This window comes from Xenopus laevis, chromosome 9_10S, assembly GCF_017654675.1.
Source record: "Xenopus laevis strain J_2021 chromosome 9_10S, Xenopus_laevis_v10.1, whole genome shotgun sequence".
Lineage (NCBI taxonomy): Eukaryota > Metazoa > Chordata > Amphibia > Anura > Pipidae > Xenopus > Xenopus laevis.
In genome coordinates, this window is record NC_054388.1 from 56,541,470 (window position 1) to 56,567,101 (window position 25,632).

General features: G+C 34.5%; 1 protein-coding gene across 1 annotated transcript in view; it reads right to left on the bottom strand.

Annotated features, from left to right (window-relative positions):
- Positions 1-25,632, bottom strand: part of LOC108702259 (low-density lipoprotein receptor-related protein 1B-like) — a 724,128-nt gene that overhangs the window by 302,586 nt on the left and 395,910 nt on the right. Inside the window, exons 24-31 of the mRNA XM_041578093.1 lie at positions 24,001-24,205; positions 21,758-21,922; positions 21,101-21,345; positions 18,693-18,824; positions 15,852-16,079; positions 14,660-14,834; positions 10,773-10,867; positions 1,810-1,959 (exon numbers count right to left, since the gene is read on the bottom strand). Coding sequence (XP_041434027.1) covers positions 1,810-1,959; positions 10,773-10,867; positions 14,660-14,834; positions 15,852-16,079; positions 18,693-18,824; positions 21,101-21,345; positions 21,758-21,922; positions 24,001-24,205 — 1,395 coding nt within the window. The remainder of the gene's footprint in view (positions 1-1,809; positions 1,960-10,772; positions 10,868-14,659; positions 14,835-15,851; positions 16,080-18,692; positions 18,825-21,100; positions 21,346-21,757; positions 21,923-24,000; positions 24,206-25,632) is intronic.

Consider the following 25,632-nt stretch of genomic DNA (forward strand, 5'->3'; position numbering starts at 1 on the left):
TTTGGTGAAAAAACTTCGTTTTTCAAATTTCAATTCGTTTTTCAATTCGATGGTCGAATTTCAAAGTTTTTTGTACTTCGAAATTCGACCCTTGATAAATCTGCCCCTTAATGTGTATCTGTAAGTTTCCTAATCAAGATAACTGTACATTCCATTGAGAGCTGCAAATGCCACGTCACTGCAAGAAGATATTGTAAAAAAGAATTAAAAATTGTTGATAAAGAATGCAATACTCCTTTTGCTGTTTTTAGAATGTCTGCAGTATCTATTTTTTAACTTAATGAAGTTTTTTAAAAACTACATGAACTCACCAACTTATAGATGGCAAGTTTTTATGTTTCAGTTATCAGGTATTTTGGCATTTATTAAATCTTGAAATTCGTGTTTCAGAAACTCAGATGTGAATTCAAATTTTTTGTTGCTAAATTGCAAGCAAATTGATTGATATGTGACCCTCATAGTATATGATATTCTGGTAATCAAACCTTACAGTATGTATATCCTTTGTAATGGTTAAATTAAATATACTGCAGAGATATCAGTTTCACATGTGCCCTATAATCATGAAGTTTTCAGAATTGTCCTTACAGTATTAAAAACTTTTCAAGGGAGAATCCAGTACAGGTATGTGACCTGTTATCCAGAATGCTCAGGACCTAGACTTTTCTGGATAATGGATCTTTCCGTAATTTGGATATTCATACATTAACTACTAGAATATTATGTAAACATGAAATAAACCAATAGATTGGTTTTGCTCCCAATAAGGGTTAATTATATCTTAGTTTGGATTCAGTATAAGGTAATATTTCATTATTATAGAGAAAAAAAGGAAATAATTTTTCAAATTTTGGATTAGTTGGATAAAATGGAGTCTATGGGAGACACCTATAGTCCGTAATTAAGGATAATGGGTTTCTGAATAATGGATATCATACCTGTATTCTTAACATAGTATAAAAGCTGCACAAAACATTAGTTCAACACACAATTTGCATGGATTCTGAAATTGTAACAATTTTGTATGATATCGTTAGCATCTCACTTTAAAAATAGGTATTTTCTTACTTTTGTTCCATTACACTAGGTTTTCATTTGCCCTTTATTATACTATAATTAATTGCTTAGCAGTTTTCTGCAATATATGTGTGTGTGTGTGTGTGTGTGTGTGTGTGTGTGTGTGTGTGTGTGTGTGTGTGTGTGTGTGTGTGTGTGTGTGTGTGTGTGTGTGTGTGTGTGTGTGTGTGTGTGTGTGTGTGTGTGTGTGTGTGTGTGTGTGTGTGTGTGTGTGTGTGTGTGTGTGTGTGTGTGTGTGTGTGTGTTTGCAATATATAGGTCATTTCAGATATTTGTTCAATATTTTCATTTGGAAAAGAAACAGATGTTTGGTCAGTATTTTCAGTTTGAACAATTTACAGCAGGTGGGAGAGATCAGGCAGAAGTAAAATGAGACACACATGGTTACATAAAAGTAGTATGGTGATCTGCCGTTTTATTAATTATAATTACCAATATCTAGTGATGGAAGAATCTGGACTGTTCATGAAACGGTGGAAAATTTGCCATATGCATTGAAATCTATGGGCAACAAAATTTTTTGACGTACAACAATTTTTTTGGATGTGCAACAATTTTTTTCACCCATTGGAGTCTATAGGCATCTTTTTCACAATGAAACCTGGCAATAAGTTTTGCTCTTCACTACCAATATCCATACCAAACATATATGGCATTATTATTATTATTATTATTATTATTATTAATAATAATAATAATCAGTGAATATAATACATTGAAGAATCCACTTACCCACAATGGTTAAGGCTGTAGGTTTACTTAATTGTGATTTCATTGACTCTATGACATCTAAATTACTGCCATCCAGATTACACCTATTTATAGTCGAATTTCCTGAGCTAATCCAGTAAAGTTTGTTGTCTCCATAATCTATAGATAGACCTGTAATACATGCATATTCAGTAAATACATTTTCTTGAAATAACATAATATCATGCAGTACATAGACAACAGCATTAAATTAACTTCAATAACAAGTATTAATTTTATATTACATAGAAAACAATTCTATTTTATACTATCTTGTCCAAAAGCAATATAGCAGATGCTCTTTTGTTTTTTTTCCAGTAGAAAAAAATGGAAAATAATCCTTTATCTACATATAAAAATACAAATATTGTTGCAACCACTTGCTTTCTGTAAAATTTTAACATGTTTAATTCATGTGTATATTTCTGTGTATATTTCTGTGTATATTCCTGCACTAGGGAATCCTTCATCCTGTAAAAATTGGTTCCAAAATGGAAATCAATGAGTGCAAAGACTATAAAACTATGTGTCACGGTCGGCACCCTACATCAGAACAGAAACCAAGCACCCTGGTCTCGGCTCGACTTCACCTGGAATTAACGAGAGGTGCAAGGTGTAAGTTCTGGCAGGCAATGGGGCACGACTGTTTACAAGGATACTGGAAGATAGGAAGCCACCAGGAACCGGCAGGCCGGGCCAGCACAAGCGGTTAGAATAATCAGACAGGCCAAAATCAGGATAAAGATAGCGTAGAATGGTCAATGGACAGGCAGAGGTCAGGATTGGAGATGTCAGAATAGTCACAGACTAGCAGGATCAAGATTGGAGAGTTTGGAGTTAACAGACAGGATTAGGTCAGGTCAGGATTAGAGAGATCAGCGTAGTAAATCAGGCAGGCAAGGGTCAAACACGGTAGATAAATCAGGAATCACAAGTAATAGCACCCAGGAACAAGCTAATTTGAACCTAACAACGGGCAACTTGCTGAAACCTAAATTCCCCTTAAATACATTTGAATTTGGCGCCATTGCGCGCTGACATCACACACCAGCGTCACTGCGCCTTTAAGAACCGATCGTGCACGGCGCGCGTGCCTTAGGGGAAACCGGCACCAGGAAGTGAGCAGGAGCTGCGCATCGGGCGTCCACGCCGAAGGAGCGGCGGTGGACCCCGCTGCCCACTAGACCACCAGGGTAAGTCCTGACACTATGCCAGGTGTCCATCACCCACAATTTAAGTAGCATTTATGAAAATAAAAAGGTCTGAAAATTAACAGCATTACAATTTGATTACACAATTTGAATTCTCAAAAGAAATATGTGCATTGTGATATGTGATTGAGCTTTCCAGGCATCAACACCCAGAACAACATACAGTTGTTCATTTACTTTTAGGGGACTTTCACTGATAAAAACATGCACAAAATTGTTGTAAATGGTTTATAAGTGTATGTTTGCAACCTATTATTTGTTCCTTATGCAAACAACTCAATTGGTCATGAAACGGCATTTAACTAAAAAGCCGTGTTATAAGAGTAAAGGGGGAGCAAAATTTCTACTACAGCATTTGCCAGAGAGACACCAGCAATAAAATAATTGTGAAAAAAAAATATGCAGCCCGAGTCAACAAATAAATACATTGACATTGTATATCACTATTATATTTATTATAGAATGCATTTATTTGATAAACATATATTCAAGGACATAAAACAAAGCAGAATTTACTGTAAAGGGATGAGTAAAACTGATGGAAATGTGAATTTTGGTTATCAAGTGTGTTTTTTAATAGCATGACTAATTATTTTTGCAAATTATTTGGTAAGGGCAAATCAATAGTATTAAAACAATAATATATGAATGTGTAACAATTCATTGAGGTATTATCACTAAAAATATGATTACATAGACCAGGTGAAAGCATTAACCTTTTCTAATGTTCTTTGTTCCTTGTGGGAGGAATGTGTTCCTATTGGCCCAGGAGTGTTATAGGTATTCCTTCACCCTTATGGACTCTATCATTAGCAGGAGAGTGGATATGTTGGAGTAATTTAGGCAAGAAGGGGCCTCTGAGGAGGAGAATCTTGTAATTCTAAAGTAAATCTAAGACCCTAATGCAAGTATGGAAAAAGGACCTTGTGAATGATAGTTTTATTAAGTAACAGTCTAATTCCTGTAATAGTACATTGCTGGCATTTGAAATTGTCAAGACTAGATAGAATGAACAGTTCTGTGCTCCACCAAGCAGGAACATTGTGGCTTTAGTGATCTTTATGCAACATATGCTATATGCATGGACCTAAATGGATAGAGACTAGTGATGAGTGAATTTATTTGCCAGGCATGGATTCATTGGGAAATTCCACACTTTTCAATTTTTCTGGAGTTTCGCAAATTTTTCGGTGGAACTAAATGGGACATATTCGCTCATCTCTAATATAGACCTAAGGAAAAACTCAGCTGCTTGCAATGCAAACATTTAGGCCCACAGCTACAAATAATAATAACTAGTCATTGTGCTAAAGATTATGTATGCAATGAAATTCAATTTTTTTAAACTTTTAGCGTGAAGTATTTAAGAGCAGTTTAACTCTTGATTTTATAATATAAGGCTTGTATGAGTTCTGTAATTAAAACTACTAAGATGTATTGCCAGACCTAGGGTATAACTAATTGACACATAATGCACATTCTTTATTAGATAGAACTTATTAGAGTTTTTCATCACTGTCTGGCTTTTGCTTAAATCTTCATATTAGGATTGTATGTAATATATATTCTTATTATTCCCAACAGTAAGCAAAGTCATCATCACAACCAAATGAACAATTCTCAGGATATTTTTGTACACATAGCTCATTAGCTACAATTATTTTCAGGTCAGTTTCTTTATTAGTTGAGATGATAACATGAACTGTTTATTAACATCCCTCAAGAAAAACAAGATGCTGGCTCAGATGTAACAAATAGAAAGTTCATGCAGCTATAGTAATTCCAGAAGTCTGTGTAACCCCAAAAGTAATCAGAAATATTTGTAGAAATTGTAATAAACAGGTTTTAGGCAGTGATTTTCAAATTGCAAGTTTTCATTTATTTCAGCAGTGTAAAACACTACGGGGCAAATTTTAAACTTTGCTAACGAAGGAGATAGACTCTAGCTGTACTTTGATCCCTAACACCAGGCAAATTTGCACTCTGGTGAATGGACGCAAACCACGCAAATTCACTTAGATGCGGATTTTACTGAATGTTACCTCTTGCGCGAGACTTGCCTTCGCCACTTCAGACCAGGCGAAGTGCAATAGAGTAGATAGTTGAAAATTTTTCCCAAAAAACGCTAGCTTCTTTTCCCTTTTTCAGGGTGATAGGCTGCAAAAGAGTGTAAATTTTTTTTTGGGTAATCAGCTTCTCCCCTACATTTCCTAACATGTGGCACATACACTATACACTGGAATCATGTCTAGTGCAATACAACAACTCTATTTTCTTTTTTTAAGGTTTCCCAGGCTTGTGTAGTGTAATGTATTTACTACAACATATACGTTCATTGAACTTTAACTTCCCGCCGTATACAAATTAGGCAATGCTAGCACAACTTTGCTTCACTTGGACCAGTAACGCTAGCGCAACTTCGCCAGCGTTGGGCACTCTGGATGCAACTTTGGATTTTAGTGAATTAGTGTTGTCCTGGAAAATTTACGCCTGGCAAAGTTTTGTGCTGTGAGTGAAGCCGTCACTGGTGAATTTTCCAAGGTTAGGGAATTTGCCTCTACATGTTTCGGGTAAAACACTTGAAAAATAGTTTTACCCGAAACATATAGGGGCACATTTATCAAGGGTCAAATATCGAGGGTTAATAAACCCTCAAATTCGACCCTTGAATTTAAATCCTTCGAATTTGAATATTGAATTTGAAGGATTTAGCAGAAAACCTTCGATTGAAGTAAAAATCGTTCGATCGAACGATTCAAATGATTTTAAGCGATCGATCAAAGGATTTTTCTTCGATCAAAAAAAGGTTAGAAAAGTGCTGGGGACGGTCCCCATAGGCTAACATTGTACCTCGGTAGGTTTAAAGTGACGAAGTATGAAGTCAAAGTATTTTTTAAAGACTCGAATGGTCGAATAGTCGAACGATTTATACTTCGAATCGTTCAAATCTAAGTCAAAGTCGAAGGTCATAGTAGCCTATTCGATGGTCGAAGTACCCAAAAAAATACTTCGAAATTCGAAGTTGTTTCAATCAAATCTTTCACTTGAGCTTAGTAAATGTGCCCCCTAGTGTTTTACTCTGTTAAAATAAATGAAAACTTGCAGTTTGAAAATCACTGCGTTAAAGCTGTTTATTCCAATTTCTACAAATATTTCTCAGACAATAACATCTCTCGTTGAAATTTAATTAATTTCAAATAATAAAGTTATAATTTTTTCCCTTTGCAACTGCTCTAAATTTTTATTTGTATACTTGTATGAATGCTGAATTTACTAACTTACTTAAGGAATAGAAAATGCCAAGTTAAAATTTTAATTAAAGGCTATGTTTTAGGTTTGGGTATTAACTTTAACTGAAGCTTTGTTTTCAGAACATTGTTAAAAAGTTGGCACTGCCTAATTACCATGACTAGTTAAGCTAAGCTATAATAAAACATCTAAGAATGCTTTTCAAGTAAACAAATGCCACAAAGTATTGTTTTGGAAATTTTAATTATCTTTTTGTTGCTAGAAAACACTTGAATTGAGGCAAAAAGTAGAATCTGAATAACAATATATATGCCCTTTGAGTGTTTGATAAAATCAGATGATTATAAAAAAACAACATGGGCAAAGTAAGAAATTGTATAGCTCTCTACAAGGTCCTGCAGAAAATGGCACATCTCCCTGCCTGCAAAAAAAGATGTGAAACATGCACAGCACACATGCACACAGTCGACTGGGTACCAATAACACACTGTCAACAAGAACACCAGATAAAAGGTTAATTTACCTATAAATCAGATAACTTGGTGTACCCAGTAAGGTGCTTAAAATGGCCAACTAAAGAACTTTATGTGGGAGAAACCAGACAAACACTGCACCAACAGATGAACTCCCAGAGGTTTAACATCAGAACACAACAAGAGCATAAGGAGTGGGAATTCAAACTGATGAAGAATTTTAACACCCTAGAATATGGTATGAACAGGGACAAGATAATTGCCACCTATAAAAACGTAGTTAAGGATTATTAACATTTCAAATGACACTTTTCTTAGGTTGACTTCACCGCACATCAGTGTGCTAATTGTAAGTATTTGCATCCTTGACAGAGTGAAGCTTTAACTGTTTATCCTGTGAGGCTTAACAATATCTTGGCTGAAATATTATCTTCCCATATGCAGTTTATTTGTTATAGTCTGATATGGACTTGTGAAGTAGATAAGATACAGATCCATTTGTTTTCCAACCCAGTGAGCCCCTAGTCTTCTAGTATTGTTTTTTTTAAAAAGTAAGCCTGAAGAAGAGATGTAATACAATCAACTCAAAAGCTTGCAATTTTTACTTACTTAGTCAGGTTATCACCAAACCTCACATTTTCTGAAATTTTTTCAATTGCTAACATGGTACAACATCTTACTACCATGGGCAGGGTAACAAATCACTAGCTAATTGTAAGGTTCACTCACGCTGGCAGTCTAGTGGCCAGCAGGGTTGCCCACCGTGCCACCTGCCGGGACGCCCGCTGCATACGTTCCTTTCCTTACAGTGCCGGTTCTCCTATGGCGCACGCTGTGCGCACCACCTGGTTTTACACACCAGCGTGATGATGTCATTGTGCAGTGGCACGAAATTCAAAGGGGCTTTTGAATGTAACACATGGCCAGTTGTTAGGTTGTACTTGCTAGTTTACTGGGTGTTTATTCTTAGTGAATCCTGTTTGATCATACAGTTATTGAGCCTTGTCTGCCTGCTGACTATTCTGAACTCTTCAATCTGACCCTTGCCTGCCTGCTGACTATTCTACTCTCTTCAATCCTGATCCAAGCCTGACCATTCCTTGAACTCTGCATTCACAGACCCGTTTTGCCTGACTATTTTTCAACGATGCTTGTGCTGGCCCAGACTGGCTGACCATATTTTTCTATCTGGCCTGTCTTCTGAGTTGTGTTGTCTTCCATCCAATATCCTTGGTAAAATGATAGTGCCCCTTTGCTTGTCCAGAACCCTTTGCTTGGCTCTTCTCTTATTTGGACCTGATGGCATCCATTTAGTGGAGAGCTCCTCCCGAAGTAAAAGGCGAAGCAAGAGCTGAGACCAGAGAGCCTAGCACTGGTTCTGGATTTAGGGTGCTGAACGTGACACTAATGTTGAGAAAAAGGGTACACAACATGGTCTTCTCTGCTATAATTACATACATTACTATGCATACAAATATTCTTTTTGCCTTGTAATAAGTAGGGATGCACCGAATCCATTATTTTGGATTCGGCCGAACCCCAGAATCCTTTGCAAAAGATTTGGCTGAATACCGAAACCAAATCCTAATTTGCATTTGCAAATTAGGGGTGGGAGGGGAAAAGATTTTTTACTTCCTTGTTTTGTGACAAATAGTCATGCGATTTCCCTCCCCGTCCCTAGTTTCCTTATGCAAATTAGGATTCGGATTCGGTTTGGCTGGGCAGAAGGATTCAGTCAAATCCGAATACTGCTGAAAAAGGCAGAATCCTGGCTGAATCCCGAACCGAATCCTGGATTCGGTGCATCCCTAGTAATAAGCTAATAAGCTAATAATAAGCTTTATTTGTGCTCACTAGAATTTAAATAAAATAGGACGTCATCTATCTGCATGGTTACAATCCGTCTAATGTTTTCTCTGGTAAGGAAAAAATGCTCATTTGATGCTTACAGTATTGTGTGTATATGGAAGTGGGATTCAAGGTTTCCATAAGAATCAAAACCAGAATACAATGTTTATAACTGCAACAGGGGGGCTTAACCCATTTATTTAACCATTATTCTTCAAGACCATTAACAGATTTCTATAGTGATTAAACTCAATTGACTCAATTCATTTTAGGTTAGGTTCATTCTGAATGGTTTTAATAAAATGTCTTTAATTTGAGATTATTAAATTGTTTCTTAATGTAAGAAATATGATTATTATTTCCCAGGTTACAACCAAGAGCAAAACCATGTACTTATCCAAGTGAATTACAGGAACAGAAGCTATTCAGTTAAACAGCATCTTCTACATGTGTAATTAGAAACATATACTTATGTATTATTTCTGCATGTATATTGATGCTTGGATCATATAGAAAACATGAGCAATTTATGTAAATGTACATATACTGCTGCAAGATGATGATTTCAAGTAAAATGAAAGCATTTATTTTAAATGCAAGCATGCTTTAAATAATGAATTAGCTGGATGTTGTATTTAGTCAGTAATTAGGACATTTTATATAATTTCATATGGATTGCCAGTGTTAAGGGGAATATATTTTACTGTTTTTAATGGTGTCCCAGGGTGTTTGGGCCTGTAAAAGAGTAAGGCAGTGGGGGGCACTGAACTGAAGAAGAGAGATGAGTGAAGCCATATAGAAACACTGAAAGACACTATGCAGAAATATGATCAACAACACACAATAAAGAATTATAGGAATTCAGATTATTTTGTAATGATACTGGGGGTTATTTATTAATGTTTTTAGCCTCTGCAAGATCAGGATTTTAATATACTTGGGGAAATGTTGCCACATCTCCTTAGAGGAAACAGAAGGAAGAGATTTACTGTATGAGACAAATGCTAATTTAAAAAGCCAAAATTGAATTGCTAAATTTAGGTGTGAATGGTAAATTTTAAATAGTTTATTACATTTTTAATCATGGGTTCATTATGTATGGGTGATAAAGGGGTGATAAAATATAATAGCCACAGGGTCATGCAATGTGTGCTCTATGATAATAATTCTTGGCTGACACTTGTTCTTGCTTTCATTTATTTGCTGTGTAGTGATGGGCGAATTTATTCGGCCGGCGCAAATTTGCGACAAATTCCTGCGTGACACAGTTTCGCGAATTTTTTGCCATTTCGCGAATTTCATGGGAGATTCACAAATTTTACGGTGAAACGCCCCAAATTCGCCCATCACTATTGCTGTGTTGTTAAATAATTACAGTATGTTTATATGGAGACATCACTTATCTGTTGTGTATAAGTGGTTCAAATGTGGGTTATTATCGGTACATCTTATCGGATGATCAAGACTAAAGGTGAAATGTTCTTAATCATAAGTATGCTAGCTAAGATGAAAAACGAATCAATCTAAACCTTCAAGATCAATTGTTTTATATTTAGAATAACTGTTTTTCAAAGAATCCTGCATGTGCACAAGAAATATTAAATGAAAAAATACTGCATGAGCACAATCCATAAAATATGTGGCCATAATGTTACTTCACTTTGATAAATGAGTATTTACCTTTACCGATCAGTATGGATGTCTACAATATACAGTACCAAATTGTGAAGCATGTGACAATTGGAATAAACCCGATTCACAAAGATGACATATTTTTGATTGAAATTATATGCAATCAACTTGCATCGTTCATTTCAATACAATCAATGCAATTCAGTAAAGCTTACTTATGTAAATAAGGTTAAAAAACACTTCACTAATCCAAGTAAAATTTCACATATCTGCAAATTTTACTGAAGGAGCCAGAACTTCTCCAATGCCGAACTGCATTTCAACTCATACTTGATATTCCTCAGCTCATCTATAATAATAGTAATAATAATAATATATATATACTTTATGTCCAGTGTTTACACTCTTACCGGATTGAAGATGATTCCGGGTGCAAGGGTCAAAGTTTCATTATACAGTCTAATTGATCAAAGAGAAAATGATTGCTTTGCAAGTGAATAATGACACAAATAGTATAAAAGGAAGTATTTACCAATTGGTTCCTTTTGATTCTGAAAAAGAATCTTGCTGTTGCTGCCATCCATATTTGCCACATTTATGCTATTTCCATCCATCCAGAATATTTTCCTTTAAATACAAACAGGATGGAGAGGGTAAAAAAAATGAGATATTTAATTCAGATAATACATAGAATTTATCAGATTACAATTAATAATAAGCAACATACACCTAAGCACATAAAGGCTTTAATTATGAAACCCATATTAAAATATTATAAGTCACCCTAAGTGCAAAGTTATTGAGCCTCTAATTCATAATTATTTAACACGTATTCTAGATCAGCAGCTTGTTTTGGTGACATGCTACTTTTTGAATCTGACAGTTACATCTTTCCTTGCTAGATTTAGGGTGCTATTCATAAAACATAAAATAAAATGTTGCTTAGGTGAAATTACCCATGGCAAATAACTTTTTCTTTCATTAGTCTTTTAGCAGCTGAGCAATGCAATGTATTTTTCAACTGATTACTATGGTTTACTTCTCCTTTATATAAATATAATAGTTTTGTGTCACGCATAAAATGCACCATAAATTTTAATTTCCGCAAATGTATAATGCATATGGTTAAAGCCTTAATAACAGGATAATAAGAATTACAAAAAAATTATATAATTATTATTTTAGCACAGCTGGCTACTTAAAAACTTCACTGTACTAAACTGTTAAAGATTATTGTTTAACATGTGTTATAAGTTCAAAAAAAACATTTGTCACTTGCATTTATAAATAATCATATATATATGGTTATTCATAAAATACATCTGGGGAAGTTGGAGTTCCAAATATACTGTATCAGGAAGGATATAGTGTGGATATAATATGTAGCAAAAGTTAAAAATAGCAGCTAAAAATTAGACAGTCATTCTTCAAACATTGTCCCTTTCAGGAAAACATCAGACAAGTACTCGTTAATTATCTCATGTGCCAACTTCCTCATTTTGAACTAGGATATAGCTCATTAAATTATGACTCAGTGACAGATGATCAAAGATGATGGAATAAAACCAGTTTCAAAAGTAAAAGAGCAATGTGTATTTTATTTAAAATATACCTTAAATGAAAGTGGTTTCTCCAAATATTAATATTACTTGCCCACTCCCTCATCCTTAAAGTATACCCAGCAGAAGATAAGAAACTCAGATGTTTACTCCCAGTTCTAATGTTAATAATACATTTGTTTTGATTATTTAGAACTGAATTTACCCCAGAAAAGCAGACACACAAACACAGATTGTACCATTGCACTCTTGTTGTGATACAAGCAATAATGTTAACTGGTTGTGAGTCAGCAGCTATAGGGAACATTTTATTAATACAAAAGATTTCCTTTAATTTTCATGTGAGCTTTCCGACAGATTTAGATTTTTTGTTTAACACATTTTCTACTCAGTTGAGAAAATGGAGATGACAAACAGCATCTCAAATTTCCATTGGTAAGATGTAGTGAAAAGCAAAAATTATTGGTTTTTAGGGATGTAGCGAACTGTTCGCCCGCGAACTAGTTCGCGCGAACTTCGACCGTTCGCGTCCGCCGAATGTTCGCGAACGTTTGGGAACGTTCGCATTTTGAGTTCGCGTTCGATCGTTCGACCATTCGACCATTCGAATTCCTTCGACCGCTAAAAATCGAACGATTTCCATTCGTTCGAACGATTGTAAGCATTCGATCGAATGAAAAGCATTCGATCTAATGGCTTCGATCGTTCGATTCGAATGAAAATCCTTAGATCGAACGATTAAAATCCTTCGATCGTTCGAATCGAACGATTTTAGCGGGTGTTCGAAGTTTGCGAACTGTTCGCGAACGTTCGCATTTTTTGACGGTGTTCGCGAACGGCGTTCGCGAACACCAAATCGGCAGTTCGCTACATCCCTATTGGTTTTGATAAATCATCCTCAAACAATATAAGCACTTATTGTATTATTCCAACTTATTTCAATAAAAAATGTGAAAAACTAAAAAAAAACACACTATTATATTCTTTACATCACTTTATTTTAACCAGCAACTTGAAAACTTAGATTGAAAAAAAAAATTGCTTATATTTTGGGTCTGATTTACTAAAATACATTTTTTTTCACAAATTGTACATTTTCTCTAAAAATGTGTTTTTTTATTTCTCTAAAACTCTAAAAATTTTGATTTATTAAGGGGCAGATTTATCAAAGGTCGAGGTGAATTTTCAAATGAAAAAAATTTGAATTTCGAGCTATATTTTTGTACTTCAACTAGGTGTCAGGATCAGCCCAGGATTCAAACTCATGTTTATGAAGTGCTGGACAGTGGCTGCATTTGCCTCGTGAGCCACTGGGGGCTCTTGGGGCTGATATTGAAATCTTGTGTTTGATGTTTCTGTTTATCTGCCTGTTCCCAGTATGTTTCCTCTCTGTTTTTCCACCCACCTTATTTACCCTCATGTGTCTCCCATTCTTAATCACCTTCCCTTTATACACCCCACCCTGAGCTTTGCTCAGGGCTGAGTAAATGAATGTAATTTGTTTGTTCCTGACCTGCCAACCTGAATCCTGTCACCTGAATCCTGTCACCTGAATCCTGTTACCTGAAAACCTTGTTATCTGTAACCTGGAAACCTTCATTCTTGGAAACCTTGTCTTTAAATACTTTGTTCCTGAGTGAGTACCTTTTGTTCATGTGTTCCCCATTTTTTCCCTCAGCTTGTGGATACCCTTAGCCTTTTTTGGCTGTTCCTGCCTTTTTGATTTCTGTGTTCTGGCTGCCATTAAATCTACAATTTACTTTGATAATGTCTTTGCCTCCAATCACCTATGGCTACACCCCTGGGCTTCCACCATATCCACTCCCCCATGGAGTGGCTATCCTCGGTTACAGTGGTTACCCATTGTAAACCTTACTCTAGGGAATAGTCCAAATTCGATTAGAATTTGAAAAAAATTTGAAAATTCAAATATCGAAATTTATCATGTACTGCCTCTTTAAAAATTCAACTTCAACCATTCGCCATCTAAAACCTGCTGAATTGCTGTTTTAGCCTATGGGGGACCTCCTAGAACTTATTTGGAGTCAATTGGTGGACTTTAAAAAATCTAAGTTTATTTCTTTTTTTTTGTGTGAAATACTTCTAATAGAATTCGATTCAAATTCTGCCGAATACAGACCTATTCGATCGAAAATGGACCTATTCGACCAAAAAAAATTTGGTTGGCCTTTTTGAATTCAAATTTCAAATTTTTTTCAATTCGAAATTCAACCCTTGATAAATAAGCCCCTAAGTGTAAAAACCACAAAAACCTCTAAAACAAAACTGATCCCACCGGACAAGTTTTTTACCCCTAGTAATTATTCCAAAAACCGCACATTTTTAGAGGTTTAAAGGTTATTGTTCAGCATCTTTTCCATTAGTGTTTTTTTTAAATTGGATCTTTTAATAAATTCCATGGCATTTGTAGTTATAGAGGAATAGAGTTTAATCGTAGTTTCAAAAATCTCTAAAACCATTAAAGTTCAACCTTTAATAAGTAGGCATCTTTGTCTATGACAACATTTTTTGTTTTAATTGCGGGTGTATTTATCAAAATTGGAGATTACAGTTTACCATATAAAAAGTCATCCAATTTCTATGGGATTTTTAGACATTAATTTATCAGATGGGTAGCTATAACTTTTACCTGTTGATAAATGCACTTTTAGCACAAATAAAGTTATGGTGAAAACTCAAACATTAATTCATTAATGAGGAACTCAATGCAGATTTAAACTCTACTTGCAAAAATATATTTAATATACAGTAGAATAAGTATTGTGTACAATTAATGTTTTCATAGCATGACAATTGGTTAATAACACAAATTTGTTTTAACAAAATAATCATACTTTACCCCCTGATTGGATGAACTGCGAGACTTTGTGCTTTATCAATCCCATGTATGACTGAAGTTTTGAGTGAACCATCCATTCTGGCGACATTTATTTGTGTTTCATCATATTCTGAGCTAATCCAATACAAATTACGAGATAACCAGTCTACTGCAAGGCCTCGTATACTATGAATATCTGTAACATAGAAAGTGAAAGAATATTATAGCCTCAGCTTTACAAGAATGCTATTGTACAGTTTAGATAAAATTCAATTATCGCTTTATTGTTGCCAAAATAGTGTTCAAGATTGTAATCGTATTCCCTATTGGAGCATTTTAGGGACATTAAATGTCATAATGTCTTAGTGCAGACCAAGTTAAAATCCTGAAGCAACAATTATCATTAAATTACTCTTATGGTCAACAATAATTCACTGGAATACATGGTGGGAAAAATAAAAGCAGACCTGCAGAGGGCATGTAAACAAAGACAGTAAATTTTAATACTTGGGGACATCTTAAGCAATTGTTATGTTAAGCCTCCTATTCAAATTGAAAAATGCATTTACAGTTTGACATCATCTGTTTTACTTGAATTTATTATTAATTTATCTTATTTTTTTCCATGCTGAATCACTGCTATGCTTTAATACAAACTTTCCCATACTAGGTAAGGTCTATGGCCCTGCACTTAAACAGTCAAGTACACCTTAGCTTTGCCAAGTTTTTATTCACACACAGGCTACAAAATATTATAGAAAACATTGTCTGAGGCCCTAACAATAACACTATTGTAAATGAAAATTACTAAGAAATAAGGCAGTGTCCCATTTTGATTAGGAATGTAATGCTAATCTGCACTTTAAAGGGCACAGGCATGGTATGGAGAAAGGCAGTGCAGGATTTTGCCAAGGACTATAACTAGACATGGAAGCAATGAGGTTGCACACTAAGGGACAGATTTATCGAGGTGTGGAATTTGAGTTTGCCACAGAAAAATGCACCCACTTTCTATTCATTGTCTTATTTATCAAATGGTGAACTTTTAATTTGTACCCATTTATAAATATGCTTCTAAAATTCCCATAGGAATGAATAGAAAGTAGGTATGTTTTTTTTGTGAGCTTTAATTTTACACTTTGCTAAATCTGCCCTAAATTATTTACACTCTAATAAAATTTTACAAATGCATTATTTTAGAAAAAAGTTATACCTCCTGAAATGACCGTCTCAATGGATGTTCCATTTATAAAAGCACGTTTAATTGTCTGAGTCTTAACATCAGTCCAGTATAATCGCTCCTCTGCAGCATCAAAGTCTATGACTGTAACATCATCAATATCAGGAACAGTGAAAGCTGTGATGAAGTTGAAATAGGGATTCTCAATGTCAACGCCTCTGATCTCTGACCTTCTTGCATATACAAGGAATTTCTTCATCTCTGTCATAGACAAATGAATATTTAAATACATATTTTGATTTTGCAGTTTAAGAAAAAACAAGCTAAACAAGGAGAATGTTCTCCTAATCAGCAGTGACTCAGGATAAAATTTTTCATTATCACTCTTATGATGCATTTGGTCAGGGGCGCATACAATTTTAAGCGGAGCGGGTGTAGGCTGGCCGCATCACTAGTGTGCAGAGTGTAAATTTGTAGCTTTTTTTGTCGTCCCCAGTAACTTGCGGACTGGTGCCACCTGAGGCGAGTTTCTCAACTTGCCTCATGGCAGCAGCACCCCTGCATTTGGTCATGCTGAGTGGTAGACCAAAGAGTAACTTGATAGATAACCATATATGTTGTATATCATAATAATGGTACTTGTGGTTGCTTTAGTTAAAGCTGGAATACCAAAGAGTAAAGGTAAGAAGGCCCCATTCCATCTGCATTAACCTCATTGCAAAAAAGTCAATAGTTTTCCTGGTTGTGAAATGCAGAGCTGTTCATAAGGGTTGGAGATCATGTAACTAACTTCTGGTTCCAAATGCCACAGAGAAGATTTTTCCAGGAGCATATACCCTGGAAGACAACTCATGACCCTGTTCGAATGTAGATGTTAGTGCTGGGAAATCCCTACTGTGCAACCTGCAGCTGCAAGTGCTTATTATCTGATTTACAAAACATTAACATTAAAACAAAATATGTGTAGCAGATCTCCTCATATTCTAGACTGTTGTGGTGGCACTTGTAACAGTTCTGCACAATTATAGATATTACACTACAGGTATGGGACCTTTCATCCAGAATGCTCTGGACTTGGGGTATCATGGATAAGGGGTATTTCAGTAATTTGGATCTCTTGACTTTGTCTAGTTTTGCTTCCAATGAGGATTAATTATATGTTATTTGGTATCAAGTATGGTTTTATTTTTACAGAGAAAAAATAAATAATTTTAATTCAGAACTTTCTGGATAATTGGTTTCTATATAATATGTCATATTTAGATATATGTAAAAACAGATAAAAACTACTTTCTATGAGCTTTCCTCCTCTGTATACGTTTGTCTCCATATATTTAATTATTTCACACTATATATTTAACTATATATTTAAATATTTCACATGAACCAGATAATATGAATGCAGAAAATTAGTATTTGGTCCATCTAGTCTATCCACTTAATGCATACATGTTATTTTCCATTTATCTGTCACTGGTGCTTGAAGTATTTTACTAACTTACTTCCCTACCACATCTGTAGCAAAGGTATTCTAGCTGTCTTTTCTTAATGTACTATGATTATTCCCTCCCCACCCCTTAGGATATTCTGGTGTAGAGCAGTTTACAGATTAAGTTAAAATGGTAAACACATTGTATGTGGCAAACTATTTAAAGAAAAAATGGCTGTGTCTGTTTATGCTTAGTGCATCAATTCATCCTGCTTCATATTAAAGAGAGAGAGCATGTTAGAAGCTAAGAAGCAATGCAAATTCAATGCCATGCATTGTGTCCAATGTGACTTTTCAGCAGATTCTTCCTTAGGGCAAGCAATGAAAAATATTTCAGAGTTCAGGTGCAAACTACAGTTGGCAGGCTGTTTTCTCAGTGGCCCACTAATGTCTTTTGCTTTAATAAAGCAAGTAAGCCCCTAAGCTCATCATCCACATTGTACTAGTTGTATTCTTCTGTCAAAAGTTAAGTGTTGGTAATAAGATTTATTCAGTAAGGTCACAGGCTCACAGCTAAACAAAACTCATGTTCCATTCTCCATGGGGAACAATTTGTTACAATGTTTTAGTGCCTTCCCTTAGTATTGAATCACTGTAGAAAAGTTTCCCAGTGTGACATTAGCCTTAAGCAATCCTACTCTAGGGAAATTCTCACTATAGCTTATTAAAAGGTACAATAACCCTCAGAACCATCTGTAATTGTATTTCATTCAAGTGTCATATCTTCTGGGGGTTGAAAAATTACAATGGTGATGACTTTGGGCTTTAAACATTTCTAGGACCTTAGAAAATTGCTAGTAATTATGAGCCTCTGTTCTAATTTAAAAAGCTGGTAAATGGAGCACCCTGTTTTACACCTACTAAAGGCATGATTCTGTCAGCATGCAAATAACTTAGAAGATAATTTAACAACATGAAACTTTACTGAAAATAAACTATATTTATTGTAAATATTGACAGTGGTACATACAGTATCCTTATATCCTCCCAAAAATGTGGAGGCACAGTGCCTAATTTCATGTTTCTCATCTATATGTCCCATCTATATGTCCCTTTAGTTTAAATCAACGTCACAGCTTTTCTGTGATGTTTACATCTTGTTTTCATACTTTGCCTATTCACTACATTTGATTTATAGTCTGCCCATTTAATTTCCTCCTTCCCTTCATGAAAAGTTATTTTTTGCTGCTCTCATTCATCAACCCTTCTGCTTACTTGCCATTTTCCTTTGCTCTTTCATCTGTCCATTTATGTCTATCCATTTCTTTTCTGTCTTTAGTTTTAAGTCTCCATCATTCATCAACTATGTCAAGAATATACTGTAACTGACTAAAGAGCAACTTTAAGTTGATAAGTCGCAATGCCTAACCAAGCAAATAGCTTACCATAGCATGTCTTCTTATCAGGCGATAATTTCATTAGATGGGGACATGCACAGGCTGCAGTCCTGTTGAAACTGATCAAACATAGATGAGAGCATGGTCCTTTACCATTCTCACTAGCACAAGGATTAGGAGCTGAAAGGACATAAAGTCTATTTAAAATGTATGTTTCCTGCATTCTTTTTTTTTTTTTTTTAAATTTGAAAAACATCTTTTTAATATATTGTAAAATACAATGGATATAATCCCAAAAAAATAGGAACAAACATTAGCAGCAGTGGAAGGAAACAAATTAAGAATTAAGAAAAATATAAGAATTTGACCTGTTTTGCTTCACCGAAAAATTTGTGAATTCGAGAAACTGCAAAAAATTAGCTAAACACAAATTTTGCTGCAACAGTTTTGACATGAGCGACTAACACGTGTCCAAATTTTTTTTGACACTGGCGAATTGTTCATCATTCATACCAGTATACCATTTCCTGTATCAGTGGAGTTTATAGTCTAAAGTTCTTATGATATTCACACTACACAGCAGGAGCCAGAGCCAATTAATCTGTCTGTATGTTTTTGGTATACTAAACACCCTCCAAGAGCATGCTGATTTATTAGAAGTTTTGAGTGCAGTGGAAGTGCTATAGATCTGCGGTGGCATGCAAATGGGTCTCTGAATACACAGAACATTTCTCTGATACTAGAATTTGAGAAATTTCCATGGACATTGTATAACAAAAAAAAAATACAAAAGTATTGTAAAAGTGATATCAATATTGGCTAACAATAAAAAGATAGGAAAAGTATTCATGGACAATAAATTAGAAAGTTACAGATAGATAGAGTTAAATTGTAGAAATAAGTTAGGATAGGTTTTATATAGTGATGGGCAAATCTGACACGTTTCGCTTTAGAAAATTAGTGAAACAGCAAAAATTTGCCAAAATGCATTGAAGTTTACGGGGGACAAATTTTGTTTTGATGCAAGACAATTTTTTTTCACCCATTAGAGTCTGGGTGTCATTTTTGCAGCAAAAAAATTCACTCATTACTAGTTATAGTAATATAGTCCAGGAGTCTGGATTCAGTCAGGTCACACAGTGTGACATTAAACCTGATCCTAAATTCAGGCCCTGTCTTAAAGTGCTAAATAACTCCATACATTTGAATTCATAGATCTTTCTGTCTCCTCCAGTTTTAATGTTCCCTTATAGAATTAAGACCTTCATGTCCTGAAGACTGTTGTTTTGATTGCAGAAAGCAGGTTTCTGGCTATTTTTTCTGATAATGTTCAGTTATGGACCTGTGGATGGTATCCCTGAATAACAAAAATTTTCCATAAGGAATGGAGATGTCCTTCAAAACACAGAAGGATCTTATAGACAACCTCCTAGTCTAAGGAAAATGATTGTTAGAAGTGTACAATTAAAGCAGGTGCATTTCCCTGCAACAGGTATGAAACTTGCAAATACATCCTGTGCAAAGATCAAGTTGCAATACCAAACAAACACAAGGTCTACATTAGTCAGGACTACTTTTCTTGTGCTTCATCCAATGTGGTGTACATGATTACACATACTAAGTGCTCTACAGGATGCACATGCATTGGAGAAAAATAGCAAAAACTACACATAAATATGAACCATCACAGACATAAGATCAAACTAAAGCTTGTGATACACTAGTAGGGTAACTCTTCTGCAATCAAAATCAGTTTTCAGGACATAAAGGTCTTAATTCCAAAAGGGAAATTTAAAACTGAAAAAGACAAAGATCTATGCATTAAAATGTATGGAGTTATTTAACACACACGCGCACACACACGCGCGCACACACACACACACACACATGAATAAAAGCATATAAATATACAGTAGTAGCTTCCCTTTATTTCTTTAATGTACACTTATGAGGCAAAGATAAATTACAGAAACATATGGTCCACAAAGTAACATTCTGTTCATCATCGAAATTAATGGTGTGTCAAATGCATTTCCTTGCCTATTTGCTTGAATCCTTTTTTAATTCCATGGAAATTATATGATAGAATTACCATGCATGCTAAATGTTCCAGAAAGGTCTGCTGAACCTGTAACCATATGTTTAAAGGAAAACTAAAGGATTTAATAACCACCAATGCATTTAATAATGCCTAGCTTTCCTTTAGGTTAAAACGATAAGGTCATTCATGTCATTATATGGCTTGGGATTTTAAGATCAGCCAATGTAACCAAATACCCCTTATTTATCATATACACAATTTGCAAAATAGGTTTTAGGGAAAACTGGAAAATTACATCAAGGGAAACAATACCTTATATCTATTATATTTATGAATATTCTTGAATAACATTTTGAAAGGGTTTAGAATGAACTATTTTTGAATATGATTCTTTTGGAAAAATAGCATTATTTACCTTGAGGCTGACGACTTGGATGATAAATTTCAATATCAAAAGGCTGGGCACTTGTTTTTTGAATAACACTAACATTATGCCCAGTCCATTTATTGGCTTTTGAAAGAGTATTTGTTCTCCAGTCTGTCCAGTAGACGTCACTCCCATATAGAGAAACAGCAAAAGGATGAGATAAGTACTCATGTCCACGGATTATTTCCTTCATAGCAGTTCCATCATAAAGTGCAGAATAAATAGCATCAGACCTAAATATTGGTTTTTGCATATAAAAAAAGAAGTGTGAAATATGTGTGTAATATATATCTTATATTCAAGTAATAACCCAAATGCCATTCTCAAACGAATATGGTAAGGGTGATGGTACCTTCAAACACAAATAAATAAACATACCCAACTAAATCTGACCTGCCTTTATTCATGTATAAAGTGCCTTATGAAAAATCATTTCTAAGAAAATATAGGAAAAGCTGTATATAGATTAGATAACCACACCTCTTTCCACTTTGAAATGAATGATGAGCTATTTGCATTCAGTGTACTAGATTCATCAACAAATTCCCCCACCAGCAACTTTCAAATAAACTTTTGTCACCTGTGTATAATTATATAGAGAGAAATGTAATTTTCATCCTATATGTTTTGCCATGTTACAAATACCTGGCATCAGTCCACACAATTCTTCTTTCAAAGTGGTCAATAGTGAGGCCATTAGGCCAAGCTCCGCTTTCCATGTCTTTGTAAATTATCTTTCTACCAGCACCACTCATGGATCCTGATTCAATCCTTGGAAATGTAGCATCCCAGTCAGTCCAAAAAAGGATTCTGTATCAAAATAAATACTGTATGTAACATGTTGAAAGGAATTTTCTTGACTATGCTATTCTGTTTTGAAAGTATCAGGGGTAAAATGTGGTGGTGAGGAATCTTGAAATAATACTAACATACCAGCAACACCAGCGGCAATGTACTCTTCTTGTAAATACCACCCCTTACATAATTTTATCAGATCAATAAATAAAGGACATCTTAATAAAGTAACTTTTATATACTGTATGTATTCATAATCTACTGTGTAATGTGGAGGGATGGTTATATCACCATATAGAACTCCATGACGTATGGATCTGCCATATGCACATGCATGGACACTCCAGTACACATTTGGAGTCTCATAGTTGTGGGTTTTATGGTGCAAATGCCATGCACTTGATGTATAAAACAATGTATTGCACCAACATATAAAAATATACCTACCAGACAAAGGACTATGAAGGAGGCAAATCTGCATTGTGAATTGTACTTATAAAATCATTAATATGATCACCACTTTCAACCGATATACTTTCTATAGTAAATATTCTCTATCATGGATGAAAAATATCCTGCACAAGAACTTTCCTAGGTCCCTCTCCAAGTGAAATTTGAATGTAATGCTGTCTATCCTACAGCTGGATTGCTTAAATGTATTGTTCAATTTTGGGAGTAAATATTAACAGATAAAGTAAATAAAAGCATTTTGCAAATATAAAAATGATTGTTTGCTCAAATATTTTGTTAATAAGTGATTAACCATCCTACTGGTAATGTACATACTTAAGGAGCATAAACCACTTTATTTTTTTGTATGATACATGCATTGTAAAAACTAATAATGATCAATTTAGAATATAACTCTAAATCAAATTTAATATTTTATCATACTCGCTTTACAAGCCTGCTAAATTCAAGCTTGGTAAAACAAACTAAGGTTTCATTAAAATCAACTAGGCCATTGAGCTGCATTATTAAAATGATTTTCACCAAACAGGGAATATCTAAAATGCTAGACTGGAAAGGTCAAGTACCACTTAATGTAAATGTCAGACAGAATAAGAACTTGTTATAACCCCTGTTCTTTATAAGGCATCACACAAAGATGGCATTCACTAGAGAGGCAGAAACGCTGGCAGTGTTTTATGGTATGTATAAATGGGAAAGAATAATAAATTGATTTTATTATTTGTTGAGTTTAAAAAATAATTCGTATCAAGTAAACTTTAGATAAAATGATGACTGTAATTGTTATAATGTTGATGCTCTGGGACCTTATGTTTATGTGTAATGATCTGCATTTGGCCAAACAACTAGACCAAAAATAAATATTTTTATGATTACTTTTTTAAAATTTTTATTTTCCAATAACACATTCCTTTGTCTGCACTTAGAAAATTTACTGGATATTTCTCAATTTACATTTTATCTCTGACCTGGAATTGCTTAAATATCTTGTTATTCATGTTTAAATCATTTTTACATTTTTATCTTAGACAATTGCATAGCAATGAGCAAATTTTTGGGTGAAACGGGACTTATTCACTCATCACTACAATTGCACAGTTCAACAAAACACAATATTATTTTATTTCAATTAAGGTGGTCTAATAAAAATATATTTAAATGCAGTGATATGGTGTGATTCTGTGAAATGCAGTAGAAACATCTCTAGAAGTAGATAGCTGCTTCTGTAGTTGGCATTATATTTAGATACTATGACTTTATGTGGATATAGGAATGTAAGATGCCACAGCACATGTTAGGGCCTTCTGTTTTTTTTCTGTCATTTTTAAGAACTACAGTATACAGACCAAAATCAAAACTATAGTAATTTTTAAGAAACTAGCAAAAATTAAAGCATACCGTGCTTTTACTTTTTTATGCAGTAAAATCCATAAGGAAGATTAAAACAAGATGATTTGGTTACCATTCTATTATATTAACATTATTAGGGAAAACCGTACATTTTGATATTCCAAAAGGCAGTCAACAGAAACTTATATTCTAAAATAACTAGAAATACAACTAGATTTTTATTTTGAATGTGTTTAGTATAAGCAGAAAGATGTGAGAAAACTATAATTTACCCATATCGGGGATCCAAAGCAATAGCTCGAGGATGTTCCATGCCACCTGCAATAAGTGTTGATCTCATTTTGCCATCTAATTTAGCAACTTCTATTTGGTCCAGATTGCTGTCTATCCAATAAATATTTCCTGCTATCCAGTCTATAGCTAAGCCTTCAGGAGTGGCAAGGCCATGTTGGATAACAACCTCAATTCCACTTACGCCTAGAAGTAAAAATAAGGCTGTCAATAAATATTTATTTCCACAAAGTGAGTTAAATATACAATTACAACAAGTGTGATGTGGATTGTCTTTGCTAGTGAGGTTATTATTAGCTGTTTAAAAATAGAAAAAATAATTAAAATAATTAAAATGAAATGAAAAAGAAAAAAATATGCATTCAATTTGACATTTCCAAATTCTACTCAGAGAAGACAAATGCAAAATTCTTGTTTTACATTGAGCAATGCTGGTAACTGCAGAATATAAAGGGGAGAGAGTTTTGTCAGTGTTCTTTCAGTTTTAAAAAAAAAAAATTCAAAACCTAAAGAATTTGGGAATTTATCATATAGGTGAAAATTTCTATCAGTTCTCTTTTTTTTTTTTAATTTTATTTATTGTAGGAACTGAAAAGGTTAGTTGCTGCCAGGGTCAAAAAGCTTTAAATTGAAAAGCAGGAGGGTGTGTCAGTGACTTGGAAAGTATTCAAAGTTTTCTACCTACTCTGCATTTAGTTCCTCTATGGAGACCGAGACTAGGATTAGTTGAAGTAGTTAGATGACTGGTATTACATTGTCGATTGCAAAAAAGCAATTATAAGAGGTTAATTTGTAAAGCAAAATAAAATATTCTTAAATGTTTGAATGTTGACCACATAACTGAAGAGAAATCCATGAATTGTGGTACATAAAGTATATCTTACTAACTTACTAACAGGCTGCTGACTGGTAAAAGCAAATAAAGCAACACAAAAGAATAAGTATTCATTAAATGTTATTTTAAAGTAAAGTATTGTGGTTTAAATTGTATAGCTTTATTTCTGATGGATGTTAAATAGAACAGTTTGGTGTGCTATTGTATTTACAGAAAGTTTTCCACAAACTCCTAAACTTTTCAGTTAGTTTTCCTTAGTTTGTGGTGGGTGGTGCTTGATTAGTGCACCTGAGCAGACAGTATAAACAGAACCCTTGGGACTCCAGTGGAGCTTACTGTAGTGGTTAGCTGCTCTTAAGTGTTTTGTCTTTAAGTGGGGCCTCTGTAAGTGGAGTTGCAAACACAGGAGTTTCAAACGAAAGGAGGTGAAAACTAGGTCAAAAATACTCCCTCATTTTTTTATTCCTGTAACTGGGATAATGAGTTCTAGCAAGATTGAAGGTCTGACCCAGTGAACAGTTTGCCATATGTATGCAGATTTGGAACAAGAGTTCTAGACTGCTTACCTTTGCGGTGGTTGTGAGCAAATTGCCACTTTAGAGGGTCGTATTAGAGAACTAGAGCAGCAAATTGTAACACTGCAGTCCAAGAGCAGGACCTAGCGGGGTCAGATAGTTTGAGGGGAACAGAACAGCAGCAGAATGATGAGGCAGTTAGCTGGGTGATAGTTAGAAAATCTAGTGTGTGCAAAAGGAAAAGGGAGGCCGCTCCGGGGTTT